This window comes from Scomber scombrus, chromosome 7 (genome assembly GCF_963691925.1).
Source record: "Scomber scombrus chromosome 7, fScoSco1.1, whole genome shotgun sequence".
In the NCBI taxonomy this organism is placed as follows: Eukaryota; Metazoa; Chordata; class Actinopteri; order Scombriformes; family Scombridae; genus Scomber; species Scomber scombrus.
The window spans coordinates 29,802,801-29,818,730 of NC_084976.1; the positions used below are offsets into that span (position 1 = coordinate 29,802,801).

Consider the following 15,930-nt stretch of genomic DNA (forward strand, 5'->3'; position numbering starts at 1 on the left):
CTATGACATACCAAAGACATACAGGTATACATGAGACAATTGCATTTAACTTCCACTCAGTTGGAATGAAGCATTGTTTCAATGAGTCCATGTCTGTATAAATGTACTTTACATGAGAATACAAACACTTTTACAAAGAACTAGTGATGCAGCTCCCCCTGCTGGCCAATCAGCAGTAATATTATTACTATTATCATTATTGGTTATTTTTGGACCTCATTAATGATATCTGAACATACTATCATTTTCTTTGAGTCAGTCTGTATCAATGCTCCACTGAGCTCACATTGACAATGAGCTCATTTCACTTTGTGATTGACCCTGAGTAGAGTGGTGGTGTTGTGGATTCAGCTGCTGATTTTCTGTAGTCAGCTTAATGTTGTTTTAGAGATGATTGATTGATTGATTGACTGATTTAAATTATTTGATCATCTTAAACATACAGATTTAAAATTGTTAAAGTAATTGGGGAATCACAAAAAACCCAATAGGTTTATTTCCCCTTTCTTACATACAGTATAATAAACAACATGACAAAAACATGCATTCCAACAATTAAATACAATACATACAATGGTGAGATAGGGTGCCACTTTGAATATTTGCTCAGATGTGATGAGTTTAGACTTTAATGAAGGTTGTTTTATTGCACAGCTGAAGAATAAAGTAATGTATTTTAACTAATTCATCTCAAAGCAAAACAAAATTAAATGAGTTGAATTGACACTTTTTAGACAGTAATGAGTGTCTTTAATCAGCAGTGCAATATAATTACATGAATATACAGGCACAGTTATCAAAATGAATTACACGAGTAAGAGATAATATTTTCATCAGTTTGCCAATTTAGTTTTTTAAAGTGCTCAGACTCAACATGTTTACAGGAATTAATTTTGAAGTTTTTACTAGTTTGTTTTTGTCTTCTGAAATGTCTTTCAAAAGCTGCAATAGTCGTTTGTACCACGAGGTGGCAGCATAATCAAAGTGACCCTGAACCAGAGCTCCTGTAAACCTGCTTCCACCTAAACATGAGAGCAAGACGTCAAACAGTTTGAAATTCTGAAGTAAAAATCTTTGTATTGATATTTACAATCCAGTTGATATGATTTTACATGTTATTTATCCAGTAACCTTCTCATGTGTTGCTTTTCAATATTCAAACAAATGAAAGCTTTTTGCAGATCCATTGCTTACTGTCAACACACTTCACTGATATCAATCCTTTATTTTGGACAGAACATCAGCTGCAGTCAGGCTCTAATTTTTAATTTTTGTGATCTTGGTTTCTAAGACAGTACAGGCTTGTGTTATTTTCACAATATCAGCGAAATTGTAAGAAAAAGACATTAACAGAAAAATAGGCTAATGTATTTAATTATGATAAAAGTTACTGTCTGTTGATGAAAGGAGAACTGCAATAGAATGACAAAAATGCTGCAGACACACCAGGTTAAAACCATTAAAGAAGATTTCCTGATAGAAGAACTCGGCATTAGCTGCTAAACAAGAAACTGCTGCAACTTCAAAGCAGAACTAAAACCATAAATGAAATATTAAATTGTTAAACTTTTCCCCACAGCCGTTATAAAGAGTATGGTGAAATTTAAGCTTTAATGGACAGAAATACACAGAGGCCGACTTTTACTTTTTAAAAATCTAAATGTTTCTCATGTTTTTATGTAACTGCAGCTGTGATTGTTAATAGGGCAGCTGTGGTTCAGGAGGTAGAGCGGGTCGTCCACTAATCCGAAGATTGATGGTTCGATTCCCGGCTCCTCCAGTCCAGATGTCGAAGTGTTCTCATGGGCAAGATACTGAACCCCAAAATGCTCCCAATGTTAACTAGTCATCTGTACATTGAAATATTCTTTTCATTAGAATACAATACTTAAGAAAACAACTCATTTTGTTGAGAACAAGTAATGCAGCTCCCCATGTTGGCCAATCAGCAGTAATAATTAAACTGTTACATGACGATAAAACAGGAAAACAACATCTCATCTCTAACAAAGAAGAAGAAGAACAGCTTTTATCTGTTTAGTACTCCCTTTAGCATGCGCGCACACACACACACACACACACACACACACACACACACACACACACACACACACACACACACACACACACACACACACACACACACACTGGATTGATATTAACAATCCAGTTGATATGATCTTACATGTGATTAATCTTTACAGAGTATACAGTAACCTTCTCATGTGTGGCTTCTCACTGTTTAAACAGATAAAGGTGCTTTTTTGCAGATCCAACGGTTTTTGTTTACACAAGTCACTGATTTCCATCCTTGGTTTTGGACAGAAATTGCACAGGTGCCGTTGTTAGCAGGTTGTGTCATCCAGGATCTGAGGGAAGAACATAATGTTTAGATCAAGGCTGATAGATTTTATGATTCAAACTGTTTAGGAATGTGACTTTTACGTTTCAGCCAGATCACTTCCATCGATCCACTTCCATTTCTCTGCTTCAGCTCTCAGTCCAATCCAGTAGCCAATAAGTCCTGCAGTGTTCCAACTGTTAACACTGATGAATGTCTGAGGACAACAGAAAGACACTTATGAGAGATATTTAAACACTGAACTTAAGTAAACACACTGTGGCCCACAGACACAGAAAATACAGTTTCATTTCATATAGGCCGTCATAAAACTCCCACAGTTTTCTCATTACCTTTTCATCTCCATTAACTATTACAGCCAAATCTGAATTCTTTCCTCTGCAGTACTCTTGAGCTTCCTCCCAGGTTTTCTGACCAGCAGTATCAGGGTTATGGATTAAATAACAGCTGGACTGGTTGTGTAGCCAGCCATCTAGGCAAGGTTTACACTGTCTGTCTGAAATAACAGAAATCAACAAATAAACAACATTACTGCATTGTGACATTATTATTGGTAATTTTTGGATTTGAATTATGACATCTGAACTTACTTCCATCTTTTATTGGGCAGTAGGCATCAAAGATCTGCTGGGCTAATGTAACGTTGTTCTCCATGTTTCGTATTTGTGCTGTTAGGTTGTTCTTCTGGGTCTCCAGCTCCTGGTTTTGTTTCTTCAGCTGCTGGTTTCGTATGTTCATCTCCTGGTTCTCCGCAGTTAGTTTCTCGATCTTCATTTCTGAGACATTATATTTCTGTGTCAGGTTTCCAATGATGACTGTCTGATTATCATTGTCTCTCCTCAACCCTTCATTTTCTGAGCTGAGTTTGATGTTGAGGTCTATCAGGTTGTGATGGATCTCCAGTAACTGCTCTCTTACATTATTCTCATGATAATACAAATGAACTGAAAAGGGAACATTTGCCTCTTAATTGATAGTAATAATGTAATAATGCAATTTAGGATTGGTCATGTTGCCACTTTTGGAAGCTACTTATTGTCTGTTTAACTTCAGGTTTTCCAGACTTTTGGAAGTTACAGGCTCCTGTTGTGTTTCTAAAATGTTAAAGCTGCTGACAGACATGCAGCTAGTTGTTTGACATATTGAGCAGCATCTCATGTATTTTGATATTAGGACACTTGACTGTAACAACAATACAGTGTCACAGTATTTTCAATTGAAAATGCATCCCAACTCATCCCATTCTACCATAATTTAGTGGAGTGATTATATATTTATTTTTAACAAATCCAACAATGTGTTAATCCATCTGTCATTATATTCTGACTTCCACTGCCCGTCTGTGGCCCTCAAACCAAACCCACTGGTTCTTTCTGAAGCTGTAAATCTTATTGTCTTTAAACCAGGGGGCGCTGTAGGTTTAAGTAAAGATTACTCAAACTAAATTAGATTGTGTATTAGTTGATGACTTTTTTCAGCCATGGATTTGGTGTGTTAGCAACCTTTCATAGCACCAGGACGGTATATGTGGCTAAAAAACTGAAGTGTCCAATGTTCATTGTTAGGAGAAAGCACATTACCCACTGCACCTGTATATGGAGTTACTTACTTTTGTGTTTTTATTATGCAATCAAACAGAATAGGTGTACAATCAAAAATTAGATTTGAGAACAAAACTATCGACACTGCATTAAAAAAAGAAAAATAAGATTGTGATTAAAATGCAAATCGAAAGCTTTTATTTGTGAATTCAATAGTTTTGCTTGCTTTTGAGCAGATTTTTGATTCACATTTTAATCACAAATTTAATTTACTTACATTTTTTGATTGCAGTGTTGATAGTTTTGCTCTTATACTCTTTTTGTTTTTTTGACTGCACACCTTGTCTGTTTGATTGCATAATAAAGAAACACAACTATATCCATAACTGTGAGGTTCAATAATCTGGTTTTAATAAGTTTTGTAACACAATAGAAACATTTGGCACAGAAAGAAGAAGATATATCAGGCTTCAAATAAATAGGTAACATTTGTTACTGGAATCATTGTTGTTTTTTATCTTTTCATTGGATTTATTGACAAAAAATCTAGAATATCTTCTTATCTTTATCTTTAAATTCTATCTAAGCATACGTTTTTGTTTTACACTTAATTTATTGCCAACCTCTGCTCTGTTGTATATTAATTCATTCCTTTCATTCAACTACCATTCAAGGGTTTTAAAAAATTAACATGCATTACTTATTTTGTCCAGAAATCAATTTTGGTTACATATTTTGAGAACAATTACAGGCATACACTTAGAGTTGGTTTGTCTGTCTCATGTCTAAGTCTAAATTCATGTATGGACTGTTTTGTATACTTACGGTAGACACTGACTGCAATGATGCCGAACAGCAAAATGACACAGAAAATCCCCAAACAACAAGCCATCAGCTGATAGAAATGACGTTTGTTGATGGCTTTCTGGTCTGCCAACAATCCTGAGAAAACCAATAATAAAATAAATAAGGAAGTCAAATAATATCATTCATATTTCATAATTACTATATCCCAGCTTACAACAGCGAGTGATCGGGAAGCTGCAGGGTGAGAGACAACAAAGGTGTGAGGTCAGATTTGTCACAATGGGCTTTTCTGCAGGACCAGAACCTGCAGTTTTTATGCACACACAGTACAGATAGATTGATGATGGTTCACAGAGAATGGGAAGCAGGTACAACATTTCCATCATCATATTTTCAATACGTCTTTTTAGCTAGGAGCATTTGATCATTAGCCCGTAAGCAGAGCCGAGGCAAATGGGAACGTTATTGTTTTGAGGTATTTGGTCGTAAATCAAAATGTTGGACGAATGAACATTTTGATCTGATGATGCTGCTAGAAAAAAAGTCAGGAGATCACCAACTAACTAGAATCAAATGTCTTGACCAAATTTAATGACAATCCATCACAGGTATTTCCCTCAAAATCACATGTCAGCCTCATGGTGACGATAAGGACAAGGAGAAAAAGTGAAATTTGAAAAATTAATGTCTGTTTACTTACTTGTAGCTGAACAGAGAAAGAAAATAATCACACCTGCAGAAACTGAACCACCCACAATGTTTGATTGGCGAACTCATGGAAGTGCAGTTAAACATCCCCACTGCTATGAATGCCTCAGATACAACATGAGTGACTTGTATCTTACTGCTTGTTCATTATTGTCAGGAGAATAGTATGAGCTGTACTGAAACATTTTATCCAAATATAATTACACAGAATAGTACACACGCATTAAGGTCTAAATAATTTCATTATATAATTATTATGTTGATACAAGTGTGTATTTTGCACTATTGAGTTTTGTACAGCATCTGGTGCCAAAGCACAAACCTTATCAGCAATTCTTGAATATTAATTACTGGTTAATCCTGCCACACTAGTGTTTCTGATAAAATATGACCAGGTAACTTTTACTTTTAAGTTCATCATTTTTTTTTGACCAGTTAGATTGATTTACTGAAATTGCTGCACTGTGTAGCTTACACAGCATCAAAGCAGCTCAGAACATCATCTGGTCAGAGTCACCTTTGACCCTGAGATGAGTAAATTGGAGCAAGTTTGATATAGAGACTGGCATGGTCTCTCTCTTGGACAAACAAAGATCCATTAACATTCCATGGAGCAACCCAAAGTGACAAGAACTACATAAAAGTAACGTAACACAGATTTTGGTGTCTCCTTCGGACGTCATAACTTATCAGAGAGACTTCACTCCCCTTTCCTACTATCAGATTGGAGTCACACAGACTACCGTCATAAATTAAAAGGCACATTCCTAAATTCCACCTCTCTCTCAACACAAAGTGTGAAAGTGAGAATTAGTGTTAAAACTCATACAAAACTTCATGGGTCAATAGTATGGTTTAAACACAATACCTATTACTTATATCAGTATCAATTACCTAAAGAAAACCATTATAATACTTGATTATCACAGTTATTACAGCGATCCTTTTCAGGTTTTAATGAATAGAAGCTTGATGAATCAAACTGATGTCATATCAATGCCAGAATGATACATCCTGTGTTCTGTGTATATGTTATAGTATGCATTTTATAATCAGGATCAAATAATGAATTAATGATGATGATGAAAAGTTTCATGGTAAAAAAGCTGGAAATTACATCCTCAAAGTAGCTGTGATGAATTTGATTGGCTGACACACAAGCCATCCTCCAAAAAAAAGCTGCAAACCAGCTGCACCTCTCCGAAAACGGCTTTGCTTTGCCACAGGTTTTGCTCTGCTCATCTTCGTCACCTCACACATTCTTACTTTTGTCACCTTATCTTATTCTTTTAACATTTAGTTATTCTTTATCTTAGTTTGCGCGCCAATCTTTATTTTTATTCTAAGTTTTTGTAATCTTGTAATTTTTGTCAGCAAACGTACAGAGAAAAGGCCTTTAAAGTAAACACGTCATTAAGTTTTGCATTCAGCCTGTTTTTGACATTTTTGAGGATTTTGACGTGTGGCCAGCGCTGAGATCTCTCCAGAAACTTATTAAACAGTGAACTAGTTAAATTGGACTTTTCCTCCATCTGTCATCAACCTGCAAGAGCTATACGGCAGATAAATGTCTGTCAACCCTACGACTCGACATAATCGAGAGGGACAAAGTCTGCAGGCAGACAACCACCGGACCTAGCAGTCTGACAGAAGAGGTGGTGCCCCTGATAATTAGAGCTTATAAATTTAAACATCCAAAATTACTACAACTGACAAAGAATCAAGGCTGGAAAGGTTGTGATAATTTTCTCAATTACGAACCATCTTCCACTACCTCAAAATTAGTTCTCTGTTTACTGTTGAAGAAAACTGGAATATTTTTTTTTTGCCACCATGTTAATAATAGTAATAGCAATACAAATAGTAATAGTAGAACTACTCATGGTAATAACAGTAGCATGTAGCAGTTGTCTTGAAAAGAACACAGTGTCAGACAATGTAAGACCCTACCTCAAACCCAACTCCAAATATGAGACTCCAAAAACCCTGCATTCTTCACTACCAAGTTTGATGAGTTTCGTAGCATATTGTGACTTGAACCTCTTTGCCTGGAGAATGGTCTACATCTTTGAAACACCCCCAGTTTGTAAGGGATGCTTTGTTAAAAAAAACTGGTCTCTAGGCTTGAACTGAGATTACTTTCAGTCAGGTTTGCATTTCAAATGAAAGTAAATTGAACATTTTTAGAGTTTAAACATATATGTTTATAAATGAATAACTACTGATGCATTCAAATAAACCAGTCTTTAATAGAAAAGTGTTTTTCCCAGCATGACGCCCCCCAAAATAGTCTATACAGCGGTTTTTACTGTAAGTTCACTTTCATTCAGTTCATTTAACTTCCATTTCCGTCTCTAACGCACACTGACAGAAACAGTGCTGCTGTTCACACTACACTGCTGTTACGATACCCGGCAGAGGCCACGCAGTGAAGTTAAAGCTTCAACTGTTACCAAAGAAAGCGACCCAAATCCTGGGCTGTAACCAATGCCACAAAAAAAGACAAAAAGAAAAAGTTGCCATTTCTACAATTGAGAACTAGAAAATAGGCTTGCTTGGTGTTGGAAGAGGTGAATAAGAAGACTCTCCTCTTCTGTAAAGCATGCAGGGCTGTTGGCGGAGGATGGTTGTGCAGCAGTTCTGGCGCGCATACCCAGTGCTAGACCAAAAAGTAATTTACGGAGGAATAAAACACACAATATATATATATATATAATTAATTTAATGAAGGCTTAAAATGTCAGCATGCTTAAATTTGGGATTATTATACTTATTTGCCTCTTTTGACTGTTCTTGTAGCTACTAATCTGTAATTTTGTGAAACATCTGAGGCTGTGGCAAACAGTGCGTCAGATCCACAATGATTAATTATAGATGCTCGACTGGATTGGACTTGTAAGAGATCTGAACATGGTATTAGCCCCACAGAAATGTTGCTAAATATAATTAGATTGAGCTTATTAAATAGTATCATGATCTCAGGATCATTCATACACTGCTATCTAGTGTTAAATACTAAAGGTTCATCCTAAATAAAATCTTCTTGTCGAAGGGGAATAGGCCTGCATTGTTCAGCTTTTCATGTGCTCATTATTGTAGTTATAAAATGTAGACAATTATTACAAATTGAGACTATTGAAGTGGAGTTTTGATTACACAAGGTGATTACTGTTTGCATTTTAATCTGGCCTCATTGACGCAAAACAACTTTATGCACATTTTACTATTTTTCTTTCAGGTTTACTGATGTTACTGCTGATGTTAAAGTAGTGATAGTAGTTGCAGCAGTTCTAAAGGCACTACTAGAAATGTTCCCAGTTGCAGTTATATAATGTAATGTTGCTTACATTGCTTTTGAACTTACCATCAGCTGCTTGATCTACTTTTTTCTGCGGCACCTTCACCTCATCGTACACAATTGCTTCCTCCTTTTGAGCTGAAAGGTTGAAGGACATAATGTCATGGTTTATTAATGCATAGTGTTCATGGTATTTTAAAAGCCTATTCCATTCCTATTTTTGGCTTTTTGTTTAGTAATAATGTTATCCCAAAATAATTTCTTTTAAAATTACAAGTCCCTCAGTATTTTCCCTGGAATAACAGCTGTTGACCCTCAAACAGCTTTAAAACTATGTGCTAAAACCCAAGATGACGAAATCAGACTTTGACAATAAGTGGAATAAATATAAAAGAGGAAACTGCCTTCATGAGATAATACTACACATATTCATGACTGTTTTATGCAGCTGTGATCTGGCTGGAATTTCCGTACATGTTAAAAATGATCAGCTTTGACTAATAATTTATCTGAAGTACAAATTACTCTCTCTCCCTCATTTAAAAAAAACAACAACAGAATCTATGAATATACAAATATAAGATGAGAGAAACATTCTCGCTGCAGCAGATGAAAACTCTGCACATACATCGTTCTGCACAGTGAAGCTCAAACATGCAAGTGAAGCAATGATAAGCAAAACACATACTTGAGTGTAGGGCGTCTTTAAATGAAGACCAACAGTTTAAACTGATATGTTTGGATGAAACTAATTAAAACAGTTTTCAGGTTTATTTTTTCTAGCACCAGTAGAAGAGAAAAACGTTTCAATAGACATCACATTGTGTAGGAAACTGTAGTTGTGGGTAAGCATGAACGGATAAGTATGATCTGGTTGAAAATCTAATTTCACTTATAGGACAACAAAGATTTAAACTGTCTTAATTTTAATCTTTTAATTCATAAAGATTCCAAATAACTTTCTTTCCAGTATTATTTTAACAAAATACCCACACTTAAATCAATGTCTGATCCATATAAAGTTATAATTATTCTTGGCAAAATAGAAGCCTACCTTCATGCCGGAAGTTTCTCTTATTTTTAAATACAACTGAAGCGTAGTTAATCTCCTCTGCCATCTCTACAGTCTGTCTGTTGAGCTCGGTCTAACTCGTAGACGGACGACTGACACTGTAATTAAGCCACAGAGCAACTTAGCAGAGGTGTCAGTTTCCTTTACTGATCACTCGCAGTTTTAGACCTTTGATGTTTACTTAGTATGGGAACTCAATTCATGGTGTCCTTACAACAACCTAATGAACTGGTGGTTTTGGCACCTCTGCAGTATGAAACTCTGTCTGTAGCTTACACACACATACACACACATACACACACACACACACACACACACACACATACACACACAGCCTTTACTCTTACCGTGAAACTGCAGCAGTATGAACTAGTTTTGTATATGTTTGTCTGCTTTGTTCGGCCAAGTTTTATATTCAGTAAATGTGAGCCCTTGTTCATCTACTTTGTTTTAGAGATGTAATGGCTTTGTTAGTACTTACAGAGCAAATTCTGACTTTCTTTATTTAGCCTAATTACTTTTTAACTTATGCCAATTTATGTCCTGTTTGTGTAGTGTTTATGGTTTGTCATGTTTTTTACTTAAATCTTGAATCAAAATGAATCAAAATGAATAAAAACAAACGAGAAATTAACTATCCTTCCTGCAGTTGGGTCCAGATGACCGCATGTTTCAAGACTCTAAGGGAGTCCTTAAGAAACTCAATTTCCCATAGTCCTTGGTTGTTCGCACCCAGGTGTGAACTCCACACCACCAGAGCCCCCCCTCTTCTCTCCCCCTTTCTTCACTCCTGCTGCTGAGAGTAGCAGGAATTGCCCCTCTTTCTCAAACTGCTGACGCAAAAGCCTGCTTAAGATTTAGCAAGAAATGGTTAGCATCGAGCTGCTAACTTTAACAACAATCAGTGGCCACCTCACAATCCTTGACCCTCTGATCTGCACAACTGAACAACGACTTCCCCACAAAGCCGGCATCATTCAGCCTTAGAGCCAAACTATTCTCAGCCTGGTTCAACTATGAATTTGCCAGCTAAGAAGCAACACTCCACAAAGCGTCTTTCTCCTTCCATGAACTTGATAACATACTGGGCATAGCATAGAATAGCACATGGCTTATGATGAAAGGATGGATGAGTGGATAGATTCTTAATTCCAGTGTAACTAATGAACAATGAACGTATTATCCATCTATGCTGCTCGGTCTGTCTGGGGGCAAATATTCATTTTTACTACCTTTGGTCAAAAAGCATTTACCACGATCATTTTACTGACCACGTTTTGACCTAATGAAATAGAAAGTTGTATTAAAAGGTAGAAATAAAAGTTACTGTCAGAAGGGCAGTTTGTATATTTTAGTCTGTAGAGTTTGAGCATGAGCTGAGGCTGAGACGACGGACGCTCTGACTGATACGCCAACCAAAACAGAAGTTAAAGGAAAGTCAGAAGTCAGTGGCTGCGTGTGAAATGCTGCTTTTTCTGTCATTCGGTATCGAGTCACTGAAGGCGATCCCTGTCTCTTCTCAACGGCGCAGGTTGCCTTTACAGACGGAGTGTGGTGTTGGGAGAGATGTGTGTGGAGGCTGCTGCAAGACCCTCAAAGATCGCTGGAATTCTTATTCTGTTGGTCTCACGGACACCTGCTTGGCTCTCAAGACCTTAAACTGGATTGAAAGTAGCCTAACGACTGGCACATGAACATTTTAATATTTTATTAGTGATATTTCACTGAACTTTGTCATTTAAGATTTTAAACCAGCTGGTGGTTTCATATTTTCTTTCTCTAGTTTTAACTTGCCATTAGTTTTAAGGAAGGTTTGTCAATTATGTTTGCTATGGCCTAATTGTTTGAAGGGTAGAAAAACATAAATTCCTTCAACACATTTGCTGTGTCTGTTTATGTTGTGTTGGCCCAGCATCCTGTAGAGTCTGTCTAAATATCTAGCTGTTTCAAACTGTGACATTACTGTCTGTTGATGAAAGGAGAACTGCAATAGTGTGAGAATATGCTGCAGACACACCAGGTTAAAACCATTAAAGAAGATTTCCTGATAGAAGAACTCAGCATTAGCTGCTAAACAAACAAGTGTTGCAACTTCAAAGCAGAACTAAAACCATAAAGGAAATAGTACACTTCCCTCACAGTTCCCTCACAGTAAACTTTATCATTTGATGAACAGAAATAAGAAAGGTTTTTTGGTTTGTTCATTAATAATAATTTATTAATGAGGCATATGTGATTATTGTGAATATTCGAGAGTTCATCAATGCATCTGTCTATCCATCAGTGCTGCTCATTCTGTCTGAATGCAGATATTTATTTTTTTCATCGTAGGTCACAAAACAACATGTACCACATTCATGCTATTAATCAAGTTTTGACTTCATGAAATGGAAAGTTGTGCGTAGTAATAGAATATTGTGTTTGATCATTATAAAAGTTACTGATTAAAGGCAAACTGCAGTAGCGTGAGAATATTCTGCAGACACACCAGGTTAAAACCATAAAAGAAGAAAAACTCAGCGTTAGCCGCTAACCAAACCAACTCCAAAGCAGAAGTGAAACCATAAATGAAATATTAAGTTGGTAAACTTTTAAATTTATCTTGCAGCCTTCACACAGTACTGCAGGTGAACTTTAAGATTTGATGCACAGAAATACACAGAGGCTGACTTTTACTTTTAAAATGTTTCATGTTTTTATGTACTGTAGCTGCAGCTGTTATTGGGGCAGCTGTGGCTCAGGAGGAAGAGCGGGTCATCCACTAATCTGGAGAGTGGTGGTTAAAATCCTGGCTCCTTGAGTCCAGATGTTGAAGTGTCCTTGGGCAAGATACTGAGCCCCAAATTGCTCCTGATGGCTGTAACTTTAAATGTGTGTAATGTTATCTGACTTGATGAAAGCTTACTGACATTTGTAAGAAAAAGACAATGAACAACAAGGTGTGACTGAAATATGAATTTACTTCTATATGAATAGATAATAGTTAACCAGTCATCTGTACATTGAAATATTCTTTTCGTTAGAATACAATACTTAAGAAAACAACTCTGGGAACATTTTGTTGAGAACAAGTAATGCAGCTCCCCATGTTGGCCAATCAGCAGTAATAATTAAACTGTTACATGAAGATAAAACAGGAAACAACATCTCATCTCTAACAAAGCAGAACAAGAACAGCTTTTATCTGTTTAATACTCCCTTTAGGACACACACACACACACACACACACACACACACACACACACACACACACACACACACACACACACACACACACACACACACACAGCTCATACATGAATAGCTTTGAGAAAAGATCCCATATTCTGAATAAAACATCTTTGTCTTGATATTTAGAATCCAGTTGATATGATCTTACATGTTATTAATCTTTACAGAGTATCCAGTAACCTTCTCATGTGTGGGTTCTCACTGTTTAAACAGATAAAGCCGCCTTTTTGCAGATCCAACGGTTTTTGTTTCCACAGCTCACTGATTTCCATTCTTGGTTATGGACAGATATTGCACAGACGCTGCTGGCAGCAGGTTGTGTCATCCAGGAGCTGAGGGAAGAACATAATGTTTAGATCAAGGCTGATAGATTTTATAATTCAAACTGTTTAGGAATGTGACTTTTACTTTTCAGCCAGATCACTTCCATTGATCCACTTCCATTTCCCTGCTTCAGCTTTCAGTCCAATCCAGTAGCCACTGTCTCCTGAACTTCCCCAACTGTTACCACTGATGAATTTCTGAGGACAACAGAAAGACACTTATGAGAGATATTTAAACACTGAACTTAAATAAACACACTGTGGCTCACAGACTCAAAATACAGTTTCATTTCATATAGGCCGTCATAAAATTCCCACAGTTTTCTCATTACCTTTTCATCTACATTAACTATTACAGCCAAGTCTGATTTCTTTGCTGTGCAGTTCTGTCGAGCTTCCTCCCAGGTTTTCTGTCCAGCAGTAGGGTTATTGATTGCATAACAGCTGGACTGGTGGTACAGCCAGCCATCTAGGCAAGGTTTACACTGTCTGTCTGAAATAACAGAAACCAAAAAAAATAAAAACATTTTTGCATTGTGACATTATTATTGGTTTATTTTTGGAATTGAATTATGAGATCTGAACTTACTTCCATCTTTTATTGTGCAGTAGGCATCACAGATCTGCAGGGCTGCAGTAATGTTGTTCTGCATGTTTCGTATTTGTTCTGTTAGGTTGTTCTTCAGTGTCTCCAGCTGCTGATTTCGTGTCTCCAGCTGCTGCTTGTCCACAATTTCTGAGACATTATATTTCTGTGTCAGGTTTCCAATGATGACTGTCTCATTATCATTGTTTCTCCTCAACCCTTCACTTTCTGAGCTGAGTTTGATATTGAGGTCTATCAGGTTGTGATTGATCTCCAGTAACTGCTCTCTTATAATATTCTCATGATAATACAAAGAAACTGAAAAAGGAAAATTTGCCTCTTAATTGATAGTAATAATGCAATTTTGGATTAGTCATTTTGCCACTGTTGGAAGCTACTTCTTGTCTGTTTAACTTCAGGTTTTCCAGACTTTTGGAAGTTACAGGCTCCTGTTGTGTTTCTAAAATGTTAAAGCTGCTGACAGACATGCAGCTAGTTGTTTGATGTATTGAGCAGCATCTCATGTATTTAGATTTTAGGACACTTGACTGTAACATTAGTAGTGCATTACAGTATTTGCAGATGAAAGTGCTTCCCATCTCGTTTCATTATGCCATAATTTAGTGAACAGTGATCATATTCTGTACTTTTATTTTTAAGAAATGTCTTACACATGCAAATCCTCTACAAACTGATATATTCTTCTTGATATTAGGACCCTTGACCCTAACAACAATACAGTGTATTGACAGTTGAAAGTGCATCCCACCTCATCCCATTATGCCATAATTGAGTAAACAGGGATGGTATTTTGTATTTTTATTGTTAAGAAAACCCAACAACAAGCTGTAAATCTCATCGTCTTTAAATCAGTGGACACTAGCAAGCTCAACAGCAAGCAAAACTTTTGGATTGGCAAAAAAAAGTTTTTGATTCATACCTTAATCACAAATTTATTTTAATTACATTTTTTGATTGCAGTGTTGATGGTAAAATGGTAAATGGACTGTACTTATATAGCGCCTTTCTAGTCTTTACGACCACTCAAAGCGCTTTACACTACATCTCATTCACCCATTCACACACATTCATACACTGATGGCAGGGGCTACCATGCAGGGTGCCAACCTGCTCATCAGGAGGACGTTAACCATTCATTCTCATTCACACACCGTTGGCGCAGCAACGGGAGCAATTTGGGGTAGGCTTTACACAATCAGGATTTTTGGGGACGATCACCGATTAGTGAGTTTAAATAAACCGATCACCGATCCGATCACGTGAGGGAGCAATATGTGTATTTTAATAACTTGTTAATTTACTGTTAAACCAGCTAACCCTAACCCACGTGCTGATACGGAGGAGGAGCAGCAGCTAACTCACTGTATGTGTGTGTGATGGTGACGCTCTCCTTTGCTCTCAGACAGTCTGTTCAATGTCTGTTTATTCCGCCTCCCTGTTATTTATAAAAGTTCAAAACACTGAATGGAGGACAGAGTTGCTCCGTCAGAGAGCGGCCACAAGACGATGTTGTGTTAACTGTGGTGGAGTGAGGTAGAGTGGATAAAGAGGGAGGGAGCGGTGACAGTAAGAAGCCGGTGAATCAGATCAATAACACGTTATTTTCTGATTGTTTCACAGCGGTTACGTTCAACAATGAGTAATAATAACATACACATTAGCCGGTCAACTTACACTGTGCAGACATCCCAACTCTCCCGGAAGTCTCCCGCATATTGATAGCGTCTCCATGACACCCGCAAATGAGACGTATTCTCCCGGAATCTGGAGTGAAAGAGCAAGAGCGCGCACTAGAGAGTGACTGTGCGCAGTGGCGTGCACAGATAGACACCAGGTGGTGCTATAGCACCTGCCCTTTGCCCTCTGGACCAAGCAAGTGCCCTTTTGAAAGTTGTTGTTTTTTTTTTTTTTTTTTTTTTTTTTTTTACAGTGTACTGTAAGTGGCCCATGTTGACATGATCATCTATAAATACTCGACGAT

The 15,930-nt window shown here is 37.0% G+C and overlaps 1 protein-coding gene across 1 annotated transcript in view; it reads right to left on the reverse strand.

The window, feature by feature from the left end:
* Positions 1-935: 935 nt before the first annotated feature.
* The window catches only part of LOC133983968 (C-type lectin domain family 10 member A), a 93,683-nt gene continuing 78,688 nt past the window's right edge, over positions 936-15,930 (reverse strand). The window contains exons 7-8 of the mRNA XM_062423184.1: positions 2,291-2,369; positions 936-1,022 (exon numbers count right to left, since the gene is read on the reverse strand). Of these exons, the coding sequence (XP_062279168.1) occupies positions 936-1,022; positions 2,291-2,369 (166 nt within the window). The remainder of the gene's footprint in view (positions 1,023-2,290; positions 2,370-15,930) is intronic.